Raw genomic sequence first — 24,134 nt, 5'->3', positions numbered from 1 at the left:
ATCGCCAAATCAGTGGGCAGAGGCTCAACAGCAGGTTCTCTCTCTCTTCTAAGTATCAGGGCTATTCAACCTGTCTTAGCAGAAGAATGGGGGCAAGGTTTTTACTCCAGACTTTTCCTGGTATCCAGAAAAGACGACTCCTGGCATCCTGTCCTGGACCTATCTATCCTAAACACCTTTTTGATAATTCCAAAATTCAAAATGCTAACTCTTCACCAGCTGCTTCCCATGCTGGGCAAAAATGCCTGTTTGGCAACATTGGATTTAAAGAAAGCTTACCTGCACATCCCAATAAGGGATTCTTGCAGAAAATACCTACTGTTCAGAGCAGGCTACATGCACTATCAGTTCTCTGCACTGCCCTTTGTCTTATCTACTGTGCCCAGGGTGTTCACAAAATGCCTAGCTCCAGTCATTGCATTTTGCAGGCAAAGAAATATTCAGATTTACCCATACCTGGACGATTGTCTAATTCAGGCAGAAAGCCAGGACATACTATTAAATCATCTGGCGTTTGTAAAGAAACTGCTAACCTCACTGGGGTACACCATAAACAAAAAGAAATCTCACCTAGTACCCTGCCAACAAATTGTATTCCTGGGAGCAAGCTTGAACAGAACTTCCCAGATGGCCTACCTCACTCCAGAGAAACAAGTTTATTGAACAGCCTACTTCAAATTACTGGCCACAAAGACACAGTTAACTGCAAGGAAAATACTGCAAGCTGTGGGGTTCATGGCCTCTTGCATCCTACTAATTCCATATGCAAGACTGCATATGAGGAAACTACAATGGTATCTAAAAAGCCTATGGTGTCAACATTCTCAGGACCTGGAATCAGTGATTCCTATCATCCCTTGTATAAAGACTGAATTCCTTTGGTGGGCAGAGACCTGCTACCTCAACAAGGGACTGCCATTCACTCTAACCCGTGCTGCCCAAACCCTAACAACAGATGCATCAGACTATGCATGGGGGGCTCACTTGGCAAGGCAGTGCATTCAGGGCAAATGGAACCAGAGTCAAATGCACCTGCATATCAATCAAAAAGAAATGCTAGCTGTACAGAATGCTCTAACAGCCTTCAATGACCAGATCCTTCCAGGACAATTATTAGTAAATACAGACACCACTGTTATGTGGTACACAAACAAGCAGGGGGGAACCCACTCTTACCCCCTCTGCAGACTAGCCATGGCTCTGTGGAACACAGCCTTGAGCTACCAAGTGCACTTACAGGCACAATTCCTACCAGACAAGCTAAACATAGTGGTAGACCTAGGCAGAAATCTTATGGACCCACACGAGTGGAAACTGGAACCAAATATATAAAACTTTGAGAAACAAATGGGGGAGCCCAGAGATGGACCGGTTTGCCTCCCCTCAGAACTACCAATTGGACAAATTCTGCACAAGGACTCCCCACAGACAAGCTTGGAAAGTGGATGCCTTGTCCTTCACCAGGGAAAACCTCTCAGTTTATGCCTTTCCCCCTCTGCCTCTCCTCTCCAAAGTTCTACTAAAGATCAAATGGGACAAACCAAGGACAATACTCACTGCACCAGACTGGCCACGCCAACACTGGTGTACCCCCTGTCGTGCAGTGTGTCACTGCTGGAACCATGACACCTGCCTCAGACCCCTTCCCTGCTGTCCCAGCAGGAGGGCCAGATTCTGCATCCCCAGCTTCAAACCCTGAACCTTGCAGCCTGGCTAAATTACCTGAGCTCTCCATTACCATCCCTCAGTAAGCAGGTGCTTGGTATCATTCTGGAGACAAGGAGGCCTAGTACTAGAAATTTCTATGCTGAAAAGTGGAAAAGATTCTGTTCCTGGAGCCAAACTCAGAGGATGGGCACAACAGTGCCCAGTTTACCGCATATTCTTCAATACTTAGCAGAGATGCTTCATAAGGGCCTTTCCTTCTCTTCTATTAAAATTCATCCCTCTGCCATTTCAGCACATTTTAATACAGAGTCACCTCTCTTCTCTCACCCACTGCGGAAGCTATTCCTCAGAGGGGCCAAAAATTTGAACACCCAGGAGAGTCCCTATTCCAGCCTGGGACCTTAACTTTGTATTGGAAAAGCTCACTCTACCTCCCTTTGAGCCAGCTGCAACTGCAGAATTGAAATTCCTTTGTTGGAAAACAGCCTTCCATTTAGTCATCACTTCAGCAAGAAGAGTGTCTGAATTACAGGCCCTCATGGCAGTGGAGCCCTTCATCATCGTCCATGCTGACAGGGTGTCCCTCAGGACCCAATCCTTCCTTTATGCCCAAGGTGGTATCCAGTGTGGCCCTTAATCAGTCCATTCATTTGCCAATCTTCTTTTCTAATCCACAGAACAAAGGAGAATGAATAATGCACTCTTTGGACGTGCACAGACAACTTCGATTTTACTTGTACAGGACTATGCTTCTCAGAAAAACTGAACAGCTGCTAGTTGCCTTTTCTGCAGGGGCACAGGGGAAGGCCATTTCAAAGCAAACCATTTCTAAATGGATAGGCCATTGCATTCATTTCTGCTATAAGCACCATGGAAAACCTACCCACAGGGGATAAGATCACATTACACCAGGGCTGCATCTACTTCAACAGCCTTTCTCAGAGGTGTTCCTACCAGGGACATCCTAGAAGCTGCTACCTGGAGTTTTGTTCTTACCTTCACCAAGCATTACCTCTTGTCTATTTTCTCTAAATCCAGAGCTGTTTTTTCCACTGCAGTCTTGCAGGGCCTAATAGCTGGTCCCAATGCTTTCTAATTGCCTTCACCCTTTCTTAGCTTTGGGAATCTACCCAAATGTAAAGACTGTAACAGTGAAACATGAAGAACATAGTACAGTTGTGTACACTTATCATAAATGTAGATGTTTGAGTGTATTCACTGTTACAGTCCTGGTTACCCTCCCACCAGCCCCCTGACTTCTATTTGTTATACCGCTCTTCTTGTTGTATTTTAGCTTTCTGGTGTATTTGCTTATAATTGTATAATTATAGGTGTAGCCTTCTATATAATTGCTTCCCATTATGGAAGCACTTGTCATGTGGGGCAAAAAAACTGATGTAATGGTGTCGGCTGCATGCTTTATACCCCTGACTATCTAACGTCATGAAAGAAGAGACTGCAACCAACGCAGGACCCAAGACTTTGATAATCAGGCCGGCTGAGGGCTACCTGCAAGCAGATAACCCAAATGTAATGACTGCAACAGTGAATACACTCGAACATCTACATTTATAAGTGTACATAACTGTACTTTCTGTACACACCTTCGCCAGGCACTGCCATTTGCCTATCTTTTCCAAATCCAGGGCAGGTTTTGCAACAGCAGTCCTGCAAGGCATCCTAGCCAGCCCTAAATCTTCTAGACTGCCTCCACCCTTCTTCAGCTTTGGCAATCTACCCAAGTGTGATGACTGCAGCAGTGAAAACTCTAAGAACATAGTACAGTTGTGTACACTTACCATAAATGTAGATGTTTGAGTGTATTCACTGTTGCAGTCCTGGTTTCCCTCCAGCCCCCTGGTTGCTCTCTCTCTCTCTCTCAACTCTCTATGCCTTTTACTCCCCCCTTTCAGGGGTATTGGTATTTACTTTTTACTGGTGGTATTTTCCCCCATCATAACGTACCTCCCTATATACCCCTGAAGACCTGACGTTAGTCCTGGAGCGACAGCATCCGCAAAAATACTAAGTCTCTGGTATTTGGGCCGACTGAGGGCTACCTGCAGGCAGATAACCCAAGTGTGATGAGCAACAGTGAATACACTCGAACATCTACATTTATGGTAAGTGTACACAAATGTACTTTCTGGCGTGGTCGACACCTGCTGTGCAGGGGGGGGATCTGGTACTGTCTTTTCTGACCGGTCCCTTCCCCTCTGCACTTCGGCCTTTGACTATTCTGAGCTGGTATCATCTGGTGGTCGAGGGGCTGTTTCCGGGCTCCTTCCTCCTCTCTGGGGGACTTCTCCCTTGGATGTATGGAGATGGACCTGCTTCCAGCCCCTCGGCCTTCAGGGTGATAGAGAGGACCTTCTCCAGGTCTGGAGTTTCCTTGGCCACCACTCCCAATTCCTCCCTACCTCTCTCTACAATGGCTGGTGAGGCCTCTCATTCAGTCCAGTGTCAGCCCTCCTGTTCAAGCCTTCAGGGTTTTTCCTTCCCTCTGGCATTCCCTGTCTCTTCAGAGTCCTCCACAGAGCCCATCACCGAGGTGATGCATCATAAGCGAGAGTGCAAGAGGAGGCACTTGGACTCCCTGTTGGAATCCCTCACTGAGGACATGGACCTCGAGGAAGGAGACTGGTCCCCCAGATCTCCGCCCGATGATGTCTCCTTTGGGGACATCCTTGAAAATGTTAAAGCAAAAGGATGAATCTTCTCCCCCAATCCCTGTCTTCGGAGGAGTCCAAGTTTCTGATGGCTTTCAGGACCACCCATCTACCTCCTGGGTGTCCTCCCCTTGCTGATGAGTTGATTTATTTGCTAGCAGGGTGTGGAAGGAACCTGACACAGTGGAGCAAGTCCCCAAGCCTGCAGACAAATTTCTTAGTCCCCCTAAAAGACTGTGTTTTTTGGAGCAAGAGAGTCCCAGTAGATGCCATTGTAGTGGCTGCCGCCACTAAGAAGGAGCTAGCTGACCAGATCTTCACAGTCCATCCTCCGAACAAGGAGTTTCGGATGGTGGACCACTTTGAGAAGCATGTGTAGGCCTCAGCAACTTTCTGTCTGAGGGCGGTAAACTATTTGGCACATTTTACACATCTCCAAATGGATTTGGTCCAAGAATTCACCACTTCCCTTACAGAGTTATTGCCAGTGGAGGCCTTTAAAATGGTGTCTTCCAAGCTATCCACTCTGACTTCCCTGGTGAACTCCTTGATGAGGTTAATTTCCAATGCTGCGGAAGCTACCTTTCAGGCAGCAGGTACTGGCATTGCTGCGAGGCATCATGCCTGGTTATGCTTATGCGGGTTTGCGGAGCCCTTCAAGGCATCCTTTACTAGTGCCCCCTTTGAAGGTTCTACCTTGTTTAGATCTTCAGTAAAGGATACTTTGACCTGCAGTGAGCAGGAAGGGAAGACATTGTGGTTGGAATCAAGCTTTCTGCCCCCAGAGGTCTTTCTCTAAGACCCAGTGGGGAACCAGGAGCATGTGGTTCCACAAGATGCATTCCTCCTTCCAACATGCTCCTGATGATTTCTCTTCCCGAGGCAGGGGAAGAGGTATCGGTCTTCACTGCCGCCCCCAAGGCAGGGGGGTCCATAAAATCAGACTCCAGGGAGCCTTTCTCTGAGTAGCCCCCACAGTGCTTCTGAAGCTTTGCCCGAGTGCAGGGCAGTTGGGTTCATCATCTCTACACCCACTAGCCTGGACAGATGTAAGCTCCGATCACTGGGTGTTAAACATTGTATCCAGAGGCTATTTCATTCTCTCTTTGGAACCCCCTCCCATAAGAAGTTTCCTCCTCAATGTTCCACCCAGTCAGAGAGAGCTGGCCTTCAAAGAAGTTCAGCAACTTCTTCTAAAAAGAGCCATCCAAGAGGTCCCAGTAGGACAAAGAGGATCCAGTGCTTATTCTCACTTCTTTTAGTACCAAAGACGAGGGACCTGTGTCTAATTTTGGACATCAATGAGCTCAATCTGTCAGTAAAGAAGTCAAAGTTCCAGATGGTTACTGCTCACTCTATTCTGCCGCTCCTATGCAGAGCCGACTGGATGTGCTTGGAAGATCTCCAGGATGCCTACTACCATATCAAGATAGACAGGCAGTCCAGGAGACATCTGCCCTTCCAGCTAGAGGGCAGTCATTACCAGTTCAGAGCCCTGCACTTTGGTCTCAACCACAGCCCCCCCCCCCCCCCACCACCACCGGGTGTTTACCAAATGCATGAGAGTGGTAGCGGCTCACCTGAACTTGCAGGGTTTTCAGGTGTTTCCATACCTAAATGATTGGCTCCTCGTGTCCTCTCGAGGCGTTGACCGCTACAAGCTATAGGCTATATTTCCCCCCTGTTCCATCGACTGGGGATCACAGTCAGTCATTCAAAATCCAATCTGGTGCCATCTCAACAGTTGGAATTCATAGGGGTCATGTTGGATTTGACTTCAGAGATTGTGGCTTTACCCATGCGCAGGGTTTATTTGATCCAGGATCAGGTAATTCAACTGTTGAATTTATCCCATTCTCCTGTACACTTGATTCTTCGAGCCCTCAGGTCCATGACCTTTGCCATTCTTCTTGTTGTTCTGCAAGGTACCCCATGGTGGTGATGCAGTGGACTTTGGCGGTTCAGTGATCGTCACTTCTTCATCCCATGTTTGACTGTAAAGCTGACACCGGTGTGCAAACAACATCTTCTTGGTGGCTTCACTCCCAAGATCTTTCCCTTGGCAGGCACTTCTTTCTACCCCCACCCATGGCCAAGGTGACCACGGAAGCTTTCCTGTTTTGGCATTTTCAGGGAAAGCCTGTCCAAGGTGTGTGGTCCCCTGCAGAGACCAGGTTGCACATAAACATCCTAGAGATGAGAGCTGTTCTCCTATCATTGCAAGCCTTTCAAGACTGACTCCCCCGAAGGACGATTGCACTTCAGACAGACAACATGGCTGTGGTCTGGTATATCAGCAAGTAAGAGGGAACAGTATCTTAACAGTTATGCAGGGAGGCCATGACAGTGTGGGAATGGGTGATGTCATCTGGGTGCTTTCTTCTTGCAATGCATATACCCGGGAGTACCAGCGTGTTGGCCAACAGGCTCAGCAGACAGAACTTGAGCCCTCATGAGTGGTTTCTCAATCCCTCTGTGGTGAAGCGGATTTTCAACCATTGGGATATACGTTGCTTTGATCCCTTTTCCTCCCCAGTCAACCACAAATGTAGCAAGTACTTTGCCCTAATCCTCCCTCGGGGGAGGTCACCGAGGGACGCTGTAATCCTCAATTGGCCACCGGGTCTCCTTTACACCTATCCTCCTGTCCTTTTAATTCCCAAGGATCTACAAAAAGCGCAACACCTGAGGTCATCTCTGACCCTTATTGCTCCTTTCTGACCTCGTCAGCCAGGTTCCCCTTCACCAGGTCTCGTCTGACGTATCTACCCTGGATACTGGATACCAGTCAGGATCTTATTTCCCATCCGTTGGGGATTCCTCTACCAAAACTTCGGACTGTCCGGTTAACTGCATGATCGGTTAACTGCATGATTTCTCCACTTCCAGTTATTCTAAAGCAGTCAAGCCCCCCCCCCCCCCATTAAAACTTATCATTTTGGCCTCCCAGAAAACCATCCACTAGAAAGGTTTACCTCAGCAAGTGGAAAAGGTTCTCCATTTGGGCCAAGAACAAGAATCTGGATTTTTTTTCCACTTCTGTTTCTGACTTTCACTTGTTTCTGTCTTCACTTTTCCAAGCGGGAGCAAGGTTTTCTTCTGTCAGGCTCCAGTTGGCAGCAATTTCTAATCTCCATGAGAACAGTGTGTCTGCCTTTCCTTCTAGGCTTTGCAAAACATTCATGAAGGGAGGTTTTCTTCTTAAACCATCAATAAAAGATCCCACACCTCCTTGGGATCTTACTTTAGTTTTGCAGTCTCTAACTACCAGTCCTTTTGAGCTTGCTAGTTCTTGTGATCTCAAGTTCCTATCTTGGAAGATGGCCTTCCTGCTGGCCATTAATTCAGCCAGGAGGGTTTCAGAACTCCAGGATTTTACCATTATCCCTCCTTATTTGGTTTTTCACAAGGATAAGGTTTCTCTGAGGATGAACACCTCTTTTTTACTGAATGTCACTTTGGAGTCCAACTTGAACACCAGTATAGTCAACTTTCATTGTTCTTTCCTAATCATTCAAACAGGAGAGAATACATTCTTCATACCTTGGATGTTCACCATCAGTTACAGTTCTACCTTCACAGGACAAAGAGTTTTGTAAGTCAAAACTTTTTGTGGCTTTTTCCCCTAATAGACGTGGACTCCCAGCCTCTCAAACCACTATTTCTAATTGGATTTCTAGTTGCATCTCCACGGTCTATGAGTATAGACACCTTGAGATTCCTGGGAAAATCAAAGCTCGTTGTACTAGATCCGCGGCTGCTGCTTCAGCTTTTTTGGCCTGGGTTTCTATTGATGACATTCATGCTGCTGCTACTTGGTCTAGTCTTCACACATTAATTTCACATTACAATATAAACTTGGATTCTAGGAGTAGGCTCCTTTGGGTCCACTGTGCTCCGGCACATCCTTCCTTGAGGCCTCCTGGGATGTATGTTAGCTGGGGACTCTGACCCTATCATGATGAATGATGACAGGGATAACATCAGATAAATAGTTATGTACTTGACCAAAACTTGGTACCTGTGTTATCCTGGGTCATTATTACTCAAGTTTTTTCCTCCCGCCATCCCCCTACCCTATGGGTATTGGAGGAAATAGGTCTGTTTTCTTCCAGAGCTGTTGTAGGAATACTCTTGAGAATTAGAAAAGACAGCAAACTCAATCTGGGAAATACACAGGGCAGCAGGGCATTATGAGAGAGGGAGGAGCTAGAGCCTTGGATCCATCTGTGTTATGTTGCCGGCTCAGATTTGAGGTTGGATCCTAGACCCTATCGTGATGATGACCTAGGATAACATAGGCATCAGGTTATGGTAAGTACATAACTAATTTTTTTCCCCTCACCTCATATTGCAATTCCAATTTGTATTAGACTGCCTTACCTGTAATTTCCTCTACAAACTGTCTAAATATTAAATGATTGTCATATACCTTGTATCATTTTTTAACCAGTGTTTTTATATTATCTAGTTTGTTATAATTATTTAAACTGCAAATGTTTGTTTTATTTTTGAAGATTGTAAAATTATTGTTCTTAAAATGTTTTGTAGTAATTTGGAGCTTTTCTCCCTGGGCTTTCACTGAAAATGGGCTTCTACTTAGTTGGGCTTTCCCGGTAATCAAATATCAGTAAGTAAAATAAATAATGATGGACATGAGTCATTTTGTATCATTCAGAAAATACTTTTAAATGTAAACCATGTTATTCTTGCAACTATGTATGTATGAGTAATATTTAAAATCTCTCTCTGATCTGGGTATTTTTAGATTCTTTTGGGGGGTATAGGGGTAAGGAGATGTGTATATGTATGACAGTAACAACTTTAAATGTACAGTTTTGCCTATTCGTTCTTCTTTCACTTTATTCCCAGGCTAATTCCAGTGGATAGGAAGTTAATATTTTTTTGAGCAGATAGGAAGGTAGTGTGTCCAAGTATGCCTCTTTTGTATATCTGTAAGTATTTATCATCCCAGTTTATTGGGAAATAACTGTTTTGTTAGCTTTATACATTAAAGTTTGGAAACAGCATATTTCTTCCTTGAAAGAAAATAAGACTGAATTTCTTTTCTTAGTCAAAATTTTTGATGAAGCCATCATTGGATGAAAATTTTGGGGAAAAAAAGCTCTGAAATGCACCTCAGAGTATCTACAATTCATGTCTTAATTCAGTTATTTCAGTGCAGTCTTTGACAGGTTTTTAGTGTTCAGCTTAAAACAAGGTGAGGAAACACCAGAAAACTCATCCAGATGGTGTTCTGTATTGTCTGTTTGTTGCAGTTATTTTACAAAAGTACCAGTCTATAATGAGTTAGGAAGCAAAACTGGTCCTTTGAAACTGATAGTTTGAGAAGCATGGCTTTAGACATCGCTGAGTTTATACACTCTCAGTAAACCCAGCTGTGAAGCATTTCTGTGTGTAAATTTTAACACCACCCTTGAGTGTGGGGGGATGGTCTTACCCATATCACCACAAAGATGTTCACTACCCTCCTCTTGCAAGGATATCCTCTATGGCTTTTGCTAAAGAGGGTTACAACTTGGTAGTGGCTTGGTTAAGCCCTAAGCATACCTTCAGGGCAGTTGCTACACCCACCACCTTTTCTGAGGCAGTGTGCCTGTACGTGATATGCTTTTCCTGCTCCTACCTCAAGAATGGACCTGCATCTCCTATCAGCATCATCAGGCTTCACTAACTGCTAATCGAACTTTGGTCTCCTAGGCCATAGTTAAGGATTTATTTTTTTGCACCACTGATGCTTGCTTAATTTGGCTTTGCTTTTTGATAACCCTCTGCCTCCACCTTGTCCATAGGTGTGTACTAGGCTAATGGCCCTGGAGCCTTTACAAGCCTAGCCCGTAGGATTACCCTGGCATCATACCACCCGACCTTGGTTCCTAGTGCCTCTGTCGAGTAGAGCCACTGGAGTGATCCCGGAGGTGAATTTTCTGTTTCCCATCCACTCATCAAGACTGCTCTTGAAGAGGGCCATTGAGGTGCTCTGCTTGACATGTATGGGAAGTCTATTCCATAGCATGGGCAGTCTCTGGGTTATGAACCTGTCCCTCCAGCATGTTCTTTCTCCAATTCGCATGCCTGTATCACACTCCCTCATTAAAGCTTATCCCTATGAGTTATATAGTTAATACTTCTATTAAAGATTTTCCATACAGACCCACACACCACCTTTAATATTTCTTGTTTCTTTTCAGGAATATTTCTGGCTGTGACAAGAAAAATGTAATTCCACTACACCTTCAGTGCAACTTGGACATCCCCTGTATGGAAACAGCAACAGATACCAATGCAAAACTAAAACCACAGCAGGTTACAATTTACTAAAGAACACACAGAAAATGTAGGACTGTTATTTAAACAGTTTCACAATTAACCTGTAATTTAAAGTGAAAAGAAAATCCACGCTGTTCACCAACCACCAGGTGGTACCAAAGAAGTCACATACACAGATGTGGTACTGTATCTTATGGTACACAGCATTTGACCAAACCACTAACAAGAAAGCTGGGTCAACATGACTAAAACCTAGTACCACACACTAGCTAACAGTTGAGCAACACTTTGCTTTAAAGAATACCATATGAAGGTATACATAATTCTCAAGTCATCATAAGCAACTTGTACTGTTTTATGTATGATAGATACCTACCACCTATTAGATGTCTGCCAGCGCTGGCTCTTCAAATGGTACTACCAATATTTCTGTAGACCACCCCAAAGTGTTTTGTAGACCTATTTCTACCTTCTGTTAACCCACCTACATTGCTGTATGTAGGTTATTTTTGACACAAAAAATTTTGCTACTAATCTATTTCATCGCAGCATTTTTCATATATTACTAGACATCACACAACACCAGTAATCCCACCAGACACTCAAGATGTTTCTAGTGTGGCTTTTTCACCATCCATACACCAAGTATATGTTTTATTCATTTATGTAGCCCAATACGGCTCTATATAGTGTACTCTGCTAAATGATTTTTTACACTCATACTTGTCCGTAAAAGAAAACTGACCGCTCCCACAGTAATACAAACAGATAAACGAAATTCACCTTTCTTGTATTACAAGAGCCCAACACAACTTTTTTGTGCAAAAAACTCTCTCAAATTAGATAGAGACCAATACAGGCTGCTACACAAATAATGAAAATTGATAGCTGGCAAGCAAAGTAATGCCATTGCTTTCCAACCCTTTTAAATATGACATCATGCACAAGAACATCTTGATTAAAATATTTTGGAGAGATTAAACCACCGCATCGTTCTGGCACGTCCAACTAGTAACCAAACAGAGGCCAAAGAAAACAAGTTCCCATACAGCCACCCAAGGGAGTCGGAACGAAAAAAAAAGACATAAGGACACGATAGATGATTTATTACAAACAACCACAAATCTCTCAGTTTTGACAATCCAAAATATATACGTACATTTTAATACATATTACAGCTGTCACATATCCACGATATAACTGTGAACAACCTAAAAATGTCAGTTAATGCTTCCATTTCTTTTACATTTACTCTCCATAAAATAAGTTTTGCAATTGCAGAAAAAATATAACTCAAGAAATTATTTTAAACAACCAAATACCAAGGCCAAATAATTAAATTTGCAAGCAACACTGCCCACTCTGATGCAATTTGCTTAACCGTCTAGGTCCAGGATTTCCGAACCTCACTAAACCAAGACTATGACCATGCAAACTCCTCCCAAACCCTCCACAACTCCAAGAACGATCACTGCTTTGCTCATAGAAGCAAATCTTAAATCTTATAAACCCGTTCCCCATCATTTGATAGGTAACAAACTGTATTCTGCAACCATTTAATGGGTTCAGGCCCTCCTTCCCTCAAACCACATACAAAAGAAAAAAAAAATTATTTTTTGGAACCCAGAATTGCTATCCACTATTAGGTGCATATGGTAATACACACTAAGCTTCAAATGTAAACTGCATTTACACTCAACTCACTTGTGTTAATAATTCAATCCGCCTTATTTGGTGAAAGGTATGATGTTCTTCGTGTTTCACTGTTGCAGTCATTACACTTGGGTTATCCTGCTGGCAGGCTAACCTCGGTCGGCCTGAATTCCAAAGTCTAGGTATGATGTCAGTTGCTGTCACCTCTTCCCTGACGTCAGTGCGCCAGGGGTATAAAAAATGCAGCCAACGCCATTTTCTTCACTCTTTCTTGCCGCGCGATGCCCGAAGCATAAGCAGTTCGCAAGTGCCAGTCTGCTGACTCCTGAGATTTTCGTGTTCGAATTTCAGATCCGAAGTCTTCATTAAAAGCAAAGTACCCCATTGGGGAAACTTTTTTTTCTTGCTCCAGACCGATGTCCGAAAAAGTTAATTATTGTATTTCTTGTGGGAAGCAAATACCTCATAAGGACTTTCATTCTTACTGTATTCCTTGCCTAGGCCCTGACCATGACGTTGCTAGTTGTCAATTTTGTTCTAGATTTAACCAGTGCACTATTAAGTGTCGGTACGATTTTGCATTACACTATTTTGGCAGAAGATTTAATTATACAATGTCGTCGGATAGCCATCCGACTACCGGAATTCACAAGAAACGTAAAGAAAAAGAAAAGGACAGGCATCCGAGGTCCAAAACTGACGAGGCGTTTTCTAAGCCAGTCGCCGGTTCTCAGTGAGGCACCTTCACAGCCCCTGATGCCCACTGCTTTAGAACCGCAGGCCAGTACTGACACCCACGTGGAGTTGCCTAGGCCGCTGGAAGCTTAAGGTATTGGACCTTCGGAGACTATTCCCTCAGATGGGTCCGGAGCCGCTGAGCAGGCATAGGCTTCTGAGTGTGTTTTCAGACCAACTCAGTTATACATTAAAACAACTTCAGCTTCAAAGGCAAAGACTAAAGCACCCTTAAAGACAAAGAAACAAGTACAACAGCCTCATGGACGGGCCTCCATGCCCAATAAACAGATGCTCAAAACGGCCGAAGACTTGATTACTTTGATCAGGGGTTCCCATCCCCCACCTGATAAAAGGCCTAGGCAAGAGACAGAATATGAATCTTCAGATCAGGTTTCCATTTCATCTGATTCCTCTTCTGATCAGGAATACTCTCTTCCTCCCTATGAGGATTCTGATGCTGAAGAATCTATCCCTTCAGCCTCTCCTCCTGAGGAGAGGATTACTTTTTTCGGGAAACCTTGCATACCATGAGGGAACATTTCCACTGGGAGAGCCAAGATTTTTCAGAATCTAAGAAAAGGCTCGGAGACTTCCTTTTACTACTACAACACGGGCCCCTAGCTATTCCACCTGTGTTAGACATTGTTGATGTATTTTCAGAGTCCACTCTGACTCCTTACCTCCAGCTCCTGTTAAGCCGGACAGGTACTACAAGGTTCCTGACTCTTATAAATTCCTTTTCAAAAACCCTGCTGCTGACCCAGAAACTCTCTCTCAGGGTCCCAAAGGAGTCAAGGCTTCTGCTGCAAAAAACCCTACCCCCTCTGACAGGGATTCTAGGGCACTGGACAGATGGGGAAAAAAGATTTACACTTCCGCTTCCTTGACTATAAGGGCTTTAAATTGTCAGTTTCATATGCTCAAATATCAGCAATATATAATGTCACTGCTTAAACAGAAAATGTTGACAAATTCTGAATGCGTAGAAAATAAAGAAATGCAGGATTTATTGCATGCAGCTGAACAAGTTGGAAAGCATACTTTGCAATGTGGTTTTGATTCTTTGGAGGCCTCCTGCTGAGCCGCTGTTGTGGGTTCTGTCATCAGGAGGCATGCTTGGTTAAAGGAACAAAGTCTGCCTGATCATGTCAAAGCAAAATTATTAGATGCCCCCTCCTTACAGCATGATACTTTGTTTGGTCTTAAAGCAGAAGAGGTGTTCAAGAAAATGGAGGACAAAGCTAAATCTATGCACACTGTTAAGGATTTTTTACAGGTTCAGCCTCCAAGATTTAGCAGACACTGGCCTACAAAGAATTGGTCCTTTCCAGTGTCAGACCACAAAGGGGCAGATACAGACGCCCAAGAGGCAGATCCCAGCCCCAAGGTTCGTACAGGTCTAAACAATGGTGTGCGTCTACCTCCAAAAGTGGAGAAGACAAATCACAAAATCACAGCCATACAGGAAGCAGTCCCAATGACTTCCCCCTGCCTGCACCAAGCACTTATCTTCTGGCAGCACCTTTAGGGGGAAAACTATTTTTTCTCAAAACTGGCACATAACCCAGGACAAATGGGTCCTAGACATAGTGTCGCAAGGCTACAAGTTTCACTTCCATACCCTGCCAAGGACAAACGGTTGGCCAGACCTGCCAAAACATCAATGGGCAGAGGCACAAAAGCAAGTCTCATCCCTCATGGACATGAGGGCCATTCAACAAGTACCAGAGCAAGAGCAGGGACAAGGATTTTATTCAAGATTGTTCTTGGTACCAAGAAAGGACAAGACTTGGAGACCAATACTGGACCTATCTATTTTAAACACATTTCTGCATATACCAAAATTCAAAATATTGATTCTACAGCAATTTCTGCCCATACTGGGCAAGAAGGCTTGGCTTGTGACTTTAGACCTAAAAGAGGCATACCTGCATGTCCCAATCAGACAAACACGCAGAAGATACCTTAGATTCAAAGCTGCCTCAATGCACTACCAATTCTCTGCACTGCCCTTTGGCTTATCTACTGCACCCAGGGTCTTCACAAACTGCCTGACGCCAGTAATTGCATTTTGCAGGCGAAGAGGACTACAAATATATCCTTACTTGGACGACTGCCTCATTCAAGCAAAGAACAAGGACATTCTACTACAGCATCTGGTGTTTGTAAAGAGATTTCTAACAGGCCTAGGGTACATAGTCAACAAAAAGAAATCAAAACTAGTACCCTCTCAAGAGATAATATTCCTGGGTGCAAGCTTACATACAACTGCCCAGATGGCTTATCTCATGCCAGACAAACAAAGGCAACTGACTACCTATTTCAACCTGTTGGCAACAAAAGCCCAGTTATCTGCAAGAAGAATTCTGCAGGCTTTGGGCTTCATGGCATCCTGCATTCTACTAATTCCATATGTGAGACTGCATATGAGGAAACTTCAATGGTACCTAAAAAGTGTTTGGACTCAACATTGCCACAGCGTGGAAACAATAATTACCCTCATTCCCTGCCTGCAACAGGAGTTTCATTGGTGGGCGAAGGCTTGTCACCAGAACAAGGGACAGCCATTCACTTTACCCCCAGCCAGGCAGACATTAACAACGGATGCAACAGACTATGCCTGGGGGGCCCACATGGCAGGAAGATGTATTCAAGGCACATGGCCCGCAAACCAAATGCATCTACATATCAATCAAAAAGAGATGCTAGCTGTTCAGAATGCCCTGACAGCCTTCAAGGACCTACTTCATCCGGGACAACTACTGATAGACAGACAACACCACTGTCATGTGGTATATAAACAAGCAGGGAGGCACTCATTCTTACCCCCTTTGCAGACTAGCCATGACTCTGTGGGACACAGCATTGACTTACCAAGTACATCTGCAGGCACAATTCCTGCCAGGAAAGATAAATACTCTGGCAGACGAACTAAGCAGAAACCTCATGGATCCCCACGAGTGGAAATTGGATCCACAAGTCTTCAGCATGATAACAAGGAAATGGGGATGCCCAGATGTAGATCTATTTGCCTCTTCTCACGACTACCAACTAAAAAGATTCTGCACAAGCACTTATCACAGACAAGCATGGAAAATTAACGCCCTATCTTTCAGCTGGAAAAGCTTAGCAGTATATGCCTTTCCTCCACTGCCTCTCCTCCCCAAGGTACTCCTAAAGGTAGGACAAGAGAAGCCAAAGATGATATTGATTGCCCCAGACTGGCCCCGCTAGCACTGGTATCTAATCGTAAGGAACTAGTCTCAATGCCCGGCTTGGACCTTGCCTCAAATACCTCATCTACTATCCCAACAAAACAATCAGATCCTGCACAGCCAACTAAAGACCTTAAATCTGGCAGCATGGTGGATAATGTAGTGATACAAAATGCGCCTCTCACTAAAGCTGTAATGGATGTCATTTTGGAGGCCATAAGGCCTAGTATCAGAAAATCTTACGCTGGAAAATGGAAGAGATTCTGTGCTTGGAACCAGGCACAAGGAATTGGTGCAGCTGTACCAAGTATTCTTCGGATTTTGCAATACTTAACTGAGATGCTGGACAAAGGCCTATCCTTTTCATCAATTAAAATTCATGCCTCTGCCATTTCGGCTCATTACAATACAGAGCCACCAATCTTTTCTCATCCCTTGTTAAGGCAGTACCTCAGAGGAGCCAAAAACTTAAGGCCTCCAAGGAGATCACCAATACCTGCATGGGACCTCAATTATGTTTTGGAAAAACTCACCCTGTCTCCTTTTGAGCCAGCCGCTACAGCTGATATAAAGTTTTTATCTTGGAAAACAGCTCTGCTCCTAGCAATAACCCCTGCAAGATGAGTCTCAGAGCTACAGGCACTCATGACTGTGGAACCTTTTATCATTTTTTATCCAGACAGGGTTTCTCTGAGGACAAACCCGACATTTATGCCTAAGGTAGTGTCCAGTGTTGGCCCTTAACCAAACTATTCATCTGCCTACATTTTATCCAAACCCACAGAATAAAGGGGAGAGAGTTCTGCATTCTTTGGACATACACAGTCAGTTACGCTTCTACTTGAACAGAACCGAAGCTTTCAGAAAGACAGAGCAACTACTAGTGGCATATGCTGCAGGATCACAAGGAAAGGCTATCTCAAAGTAGACTATTTAAAAGTGGATAGGCCACTGCATTCGTTTCTGCTATTCACAACATGGCAAGCCAGTACCTAAGGGCATTAGGCCACATTCAACCAGAGCAGCAACCACTTCAGCAGCCTTCCTCAGGGGAGTACCAACCAAAGACATTTTAGAGGCTGCTACCTGGAGTTCAGCGCACACCTTTACAAATCGCTATCATTTACCACTCTACTCTAAATCCAGGGCAGGCTTTGCCACTGCAGTTCTGCAGGGCCTTATAGCCACTCTGAATGCTATTTAGCTCCAGCCTCCCAACCATAGCTTTGGGATTCAACCCAAGTGTAATGACTGCAACAGTGAAACACGAAGAACATAGTACAGTTGTGTACACTTACCATAAATGTAGATGTTCGAGTGTATTCACTGTAGTGTATTTCCTTGTAGATGAAGGTATATATTTTGGTGCATGCATGTTTTATTGGCATATTTTTAACCTACCCTTTTGGGGGCACCTGACATCTGGAGCAAGAAAAACTGAAGAAAATGGCATCTGCTGCATCTTTTATACCCCTGGAGCACTGACGTCAGGGAAGAGGCGACAGCAACCGACGCCAGACCTAGACTTTGGAATTCAGGCCGACTGACGGTAGCCTGCCAGCAGGATAACCCAAGTGTAATGACTGCAACAGTGAATACACTCGAACATCTACATTTATGGTAAGTGTACACAACTGTACTTTCCTTTCCCAAAATTAATTTTTCCTGACACAGGTGATACTACCCTTCATGAAATTGAATGACTCTAGAATATTAAGTCATGTCTTGATTTTTCACCTGTATTTTTAAGTCTCCCCTTTCTTGATGTCAAACTATGCATAACCTTACTGTGTGCAACTTTAACTGCCTTGTTGTTTTTCATTTCTAATTTGTCCACATTTCACTTTTGTAGGGAAGCAGACATACTGAAGCAGTTCAGATTCATTCTTATGGCAAGCTTTTTGTAAGAGAGTTCCTTACTCTGTGTCACTGTTTACACATGCATTGTGCTTGTCCCATCTTCAGTCCTCTTTAGAGGTGGTATCCTCCACAGCTTTTTATACTTCTCAGGAATTCAGAAACCAGACTCTAATTGGAAATATAGTCATTAAAGATTAGAAGTTATTGCGTTAATTTCTTGCTGGAATTAATAATTGCTAATATTAGATGGATATTTACAGATAAATACTTAAGTCATCTGGTTAACTTATCTGCTTTCCTGAGTAATTCTTAGTGACTTACTTTTTTTTCAGAATAATGTCTTGGAATTGTGGTCCTTGTTTGATTTTTTGATGCCAGGATTTTTGGGAACTGAACGTCAGTTTGCAGCACGGTATGGGAAGCCCATATTAGCTAGCAGAGATGCAAGAAGCTCTTCCCGAGATCAGGAAGCCGGTAAGCTGTCAGTTGTTTTCTGCATAATTTCTCATTAAATTTTTTTTGTACAAATGTGTACTACACTAGAATTCCTGTATTGCACACGTTTTGAGTGTAGTAGTTTTGTCAGTCGTTTCCATCTGCCTTAATACTGTTTCATAAAACAATAGGCAGTATGTTAACCATTCAGTGTGTAATGTTCATACCTCTCAACCTCTTAACACAAGAAATGTGGACAAAGTCTAAAATAATAGTGGAACAAAGGCCCCCCAAAAAGGTACAGATTTAAATATCTGTTTGATAACTTAGAAAGTTAATAGAATAAAAGGATGTTAGCTTCATTTTTTTTGGAGGATATGAAGTCTGAAACTCAAATGTATGTCATTTACTGACCTCATTCCTCATTCTGCCAGAAAACTACAAATTTTATGAGGAACAGACCAAAAAAATAAAATGGCTTACCCTTTTTAAACAAGAACTGTTTTAAAACCTTCGAAATACACACATTTGTAATACATATGATCAATATCTTTCAAAACCTAATTAGTATGCTGAACTTGCAGAACTCTTTGGCCTTATTACAACCAATCCATCTAAACCCTAACTTTGAACTGAATAATTCAATGTTAAATCTATCTAATTTCACTTTACTCAAAGATAAACTTGTTATTGGTTTCTTTATTCATAGAAATTCTTCATTAAATGAATTAAGAAATATCTTCAATCTGCCAAAATGTTATACTACTATATTAAGAAAAATAAGACTTAACTTTATCCAAGTTGGATTAATCAAAAATTAATGATCATTATTTATACTTTGTAAACAATTGTGGATGACTTTAGTGTCGGAAAAGTTTCCAGTAGTTACAAACTAATCATCTCCTTTAAATTCCAAGATACTACCATTTACTTCAAATATTAGACAAAAATTAAACCCATCAATTTACACATAGGTTCATAGGTGTGTACTAGGCTAATGGCCCTGGGGCCTTTACAAGCCTAGCCATAGGGATTACCCTGACATAGTGCCACCTGACCTTAGTTCCCAGTGCCTCTGTCGAGTAGAGCCACTGGTGTTATCCCCAGGGTGGATTGTCTGTTTCCTATCCACTCATCAAGGTTTCTCTTGAAGTGGGTCAGCGAGGTGCTCTGCTTGACATGTATGGGAAGTCTGTTCCATAGCTTGGGCAGTCTCTGGGTTATGAACCTGTCCCTCCACAATGTTCTGTTGATTGTGATAATGAGGTTGAGGTCTCTGGAGCTTGTGGTGTGGAGGGATTGGGATTTCTTTAGATGTAGTATTTCTAACAGAACTGGGTCAGACATGGCTTTGTAACTCGAGCAGAGATCACCTCTAAGTAGGCGATATGGGACAGAGAATAGTTAGTTTTTTGAGTCTGTCCATACAGGACAAGTGTTTAAGGCCTAGAATCCTCTTTGTGAGGTACTTTTGCAGCCTCTCCAGTTGCAGGTGTATAGTGAGAGGTACATGCCAAATTGGGCATTGTACTCTATTTGCTTAATGAAGGAAGAGTAGAGGGAGACAATAACCTCTTTCTTCCTGAATGCAAAGCCCTTAGTAATGATATGTGCCACATAGAAGGGACTTCCTGACCACAGTGGCAATGTGGTGATCAAAAGAGAGGTTGCTGTCAACTTGTGTTCCTAGATCTCTCATAACGTCTTCTGTTTTCAGTGGACTACCATCAATTTGGTAGTTCATGGGAACCAGGTTTTTCCCAATGGGCATGATGACACATTTTTTGGCATTGAGCTTAAGGCCATGGTTCTGACACCAGTCGGTCACAGCGAGACCATTCTGTAGGATGTCAACATCACTTGGGGAGTTAATAGCTCCCACCTTGCAATCCTCTACGAACTTCGTCAGCCAGAGTCCCTTTGTGTTGGCCTGGACTTCAGATAAGTAGATACCAAACAGGAGAGGACCCAGGACTGAACCATGTGGGACTCCACTCATGACTAATCAGCAATCTGACTTGGAGTCAGCTACTTATCACCTAGTGATATAGGGGTTGATGCCAAGCTTAGTGAGTTTTTCTATGATTCCTAAGTGGGGCATGGTATCAAAAGCCTTGGTCAGATCAAGGTAGGCTGTATGAACCACCTTGCCTTCATCCACAGTTCTGGTGATTGACTCAAAGAAGATGACCAAGTTGAGCAGGCATGATCTACCCTTCACTAAACCAAACTGTGTGGGATCCAGAGTTTGGAGATTCCCTATATCCTTGTTTATTAGGTCCATGATGATGCATTCCATAGCTTTGCATATCAGACTTGTCAGGCTAATGGGGCGATAGTTCCCAGGGTCTGTAGTCACTCCCCCTTTGTGGAGAGGAATAACTGTAGCAGTGTACCATTCGGCAGGGGCAAAGCCTGAGGTGAGGCTGTGATTGAACAGGGAAAAATTGAAGAGCATGCTCTGGCACCACTCAGAAGCTTTCAAACAGTCCTGGATACAGCAAATCTGTATCTGGACTAGACTAGTTACAGCAAGGGAGGGAAACAAGATCAAACGTGGGCTTTTAAACCGGAAAGTTGAGAGAGATGGAAAAACTGCCCAAACAGCCAGTAAACTACAATTTCTAGGCCAGGAACCACTCCTGTTGTAGTAGATAGGCTACCTAGTGCTTACCACTGCCACTGATAAGCTAGAAGGCTTCCCTCCAACACGGAAAGGCTTGGGGGGGGGCTCAGAATGTTAGTCTTGGACACAGCAAGTCTGTGTCTGGACTAGACTATTTACAGGAATGGGGGGAAAGAAGTGCAGACACAGGCTTTTTAAGCCAAAAAGTTGAAAGAGATAGAAGAAACTGCCCAAAAGGCCAATAAACCACAAATCTGGGCCAGAAACCACTCCTCTTGTGGTAGATAAGCTACCTAGTGCTTACCACTCCTATTGGTAAGCTAGAAGACTTACCTCCAACACAGAAAGGGTTGGGGCGCTCAGGAGCCTACAAACAGTCCTGGATACAGGAAATCTGTATCTGGACTAGACTAGTTACAGGAAAGGGGGAGATACGAGTGCAAATGCGGGCTTTTAAATCAGAAAGTTGAGAGAGATGGAAACACTGCCCAAACTGCCAATAACTAAAATTTCTGGGCCCAGACACCACTCTTTGTGTGGTAGATAAGTTACCTTGTGCTTACCACTCCCCCCTGATAAGCTAGAAGGCTTCCTTCCAACACAGAAAGACATGGGGGGGGGCCCTAAGGAGCTTACGAACAGTCCTGGATACAGCAAAGATGTAGCTGGACTATAGTTACAGGAAAGGGGGGGGGGGCGGGGAACAAGTGCAAATGTGGGCTTTTAAATCAGAAAGTTGAGAGAGATGGAAAAACTGCCCAAACAGCCAATAACTACAATTTTCGGGCCAGGAACCACTAAATAAATCAACTAACTACCAAGTTGATTCCCCTTAAACTTTTTTTTACAGTCAGTGATGCTTACTTAACCCTATCCTAAGTCAGTCTGCCTTTATAAATTCCACCGTGCTGATCTACTTCATATTCTTTGGAATTGTACATACTTTTACAAACTATGGTGTTCCATTAAAGTCGAGCTGGAAAAAAATTAGTTATAAGAAACCTACTTTGTCATGAGAATTTACACTCTTGCATATATCACCACCCATCCTATCCAAGCATGACGTTCACATTTTAATCGCCCTGTTTTTAGTTATACCATATGTTCCCCAAAACTGGCTTGACGGGTCCCAATTTATCATGGAATGGATTGAACAAATTAACGTTAAAATATATTAAAACATTCAAATTAATAATCTATACTCGGCACAAACACTAAGATTTTTCTCAAGTAGTTTTTATAGTCTCTCTTGTAAGTAACTCTTCCTCTTTATGATTAATACTCTGCAGTCATTAATGATATTAAAGGTAATTATTTTTATTTTTACCTTAACTAGTACATTATTAATCTGTTATATATGGTCTTTTTATGTATGTAGCACTTTTGTATATAGTTGCTTTATAAGGTCAGTCTGTTTTTTTAACTGTCTGTTTTCTGTTAATATCTCAGTTCATTGTTATTCATTTCTTCAGAATTTGAAATAAAATATTGTAAAAAAAAAAAAAATGAGGTAAAAATCTGGGCATTCTGTAAAAATCTGGACACTTGAGAAATATGCTCCTAGTTAACTGCATCAGCTGTTAATGTCTCAAAATATGTTAATGTGCCTTCATATTTTTAACTTCTTAATTATCTTGTGTTGCATACTCGTTTTTCAGTATTTGCAACTAAATGGGCCCAGTGCCATGGTGGAAATGTATGGTAGGAACTACAGAATTAACATCAGGGGACCTTTTTGATGGGTTCTGTATTTCTGTTTATATTCTCCTTCATGCAGCATTTGGCAACGATTTTCTGAAGTTGCCATATTCAAGGATTGACATGGTGATGCATGTCATGTCATCTGTGTATTACATAAGAGCTCTTATCCTATATTCCTGCCAGTTCTTCAGGAATGGTCATAGTGATTAAAACAATATCATTATCTCATTCTACCTAATACAGAGAGAACATTTGAGAAGGCCAAACCACTTAGTTTCTTAACCTTGAATTATCTTCTGCTCCTGATTTCTACCTTTCCACTTTACCAAAAAAAAAATTCTAAGCTTGTTTCCTGCCTTTCCTGTAAGTAGTCTAGTCCAGATACAGATTTGCTGTATCCCGATCTGTTTGTAAGTTTCTGAGACCCCAAGCCTTTCTGTGTTGGAGGGAAGCCTTCTAGCTCATCAGTGGGAGTGGTAAGCACTAGGTAGCTTATCAAAAAAAAAAAAAACTTTATGCATCGCAGTTTAGCTAGGGTTAAACTGTTCCCAGTGCCATAAAGTCTGCTCTTCGAATTTTCCCTTAGAACTAGCCAGTTTTAGTTTTAACAGTCAAATCTGTTTCTTTGAGCTCTGCACTTGTTCAGAACTTGTTGTAAGCTCTAAAGCTACAAATTACTACAGCACTCAACTTTCCTCACTTGTCTAGAGGAATACCGTTTTTAGTACTTAATAAATAAGCACCTATCCAGGCCTGTCTAAGGGTCAATCTGAAGTAGTTACTTCATTTGCTCTGCAACCTGTGGGTATCTGATCCGACTTCGGATCCGAGCCGGCAGCTTACCAAGCTCCAAGATCCGAGCTCCTAGCTCCTCCCCCTACCCATAATCCCCTGCTACCAACCACATTACCTCAGATCGTTTTTTGCCGCGGCTGAAGAAGCTTTACTTTTGAAGAACTCCTGGCTGGGTGATATCGTTTTCAATCTTTTTTCACAAAAAAAGTCAAAATCGAGTGTGTGTGTTAGTAAAACCTTCTATCCCCTTGTTTATGTTGGCTTTTTAAAATTTTACTGGTACAGCAGTTAGATTTTCTTGTCACTCCCCATCCCTCCTTAGCGTTTGGGTGTGTGTGTGAGTGGTTCAACATGGCGGAAGGGCCTAAGGCCATTTTTTCCAAATGTACTGAGTGTGGCCACAAGCTTTCTCCAGCTGATGGCCACACTCAGTGCGTTTTGTGCCTGGGGGCAGCCAATCTCTCAGAGGCCTGCCAGATCTGT

General features: G+C 43.1%; 1 protein-coding gene across 1 annotated transcript in view; it reads left to right on the top strand.

Moving 5' to 3' along the window:
- The window catches only part of BTAF1 (B-TFIID TATA-box binding protein associated factor 1), a 3,603,226-nt gene that overhangs the window by 2,929,087 nt on the left and 650,005 nt on the right, over positions 1 to 24,134 (top strand). Inside the window, exon 34 of the mRNA XM_044055641.1 lies at positions 18,427 to 18,568. Within this exon, the coding sequence (XP_043911576.1) occupies positions 18,427 to 18,568 (142 nt within the window). The remainder of the gene's footprint in view (positions 1 to 18,426; positions 18,569 to 24,134) is intronic.

The sequence above is a fragment of the Protopterus annectens genome, chromosome 14.part0 (genome assembly GCF_019279795.1).
Source record: "Protopterus annectens isolate FY-2018-M chromosome 14.part0, PAN1.0, whole genome shotgun sequence".
Classification (NCBI taxonomy): domain Eukaryota; kingdom Metazoa; phylum Chordata; order Ceratodontiformes; family Protopteridae; genus Protopterus; species Protopterus annectens.
This window is presented reverse-complemented; position numbering and strand designations above follow the sequence as displayed.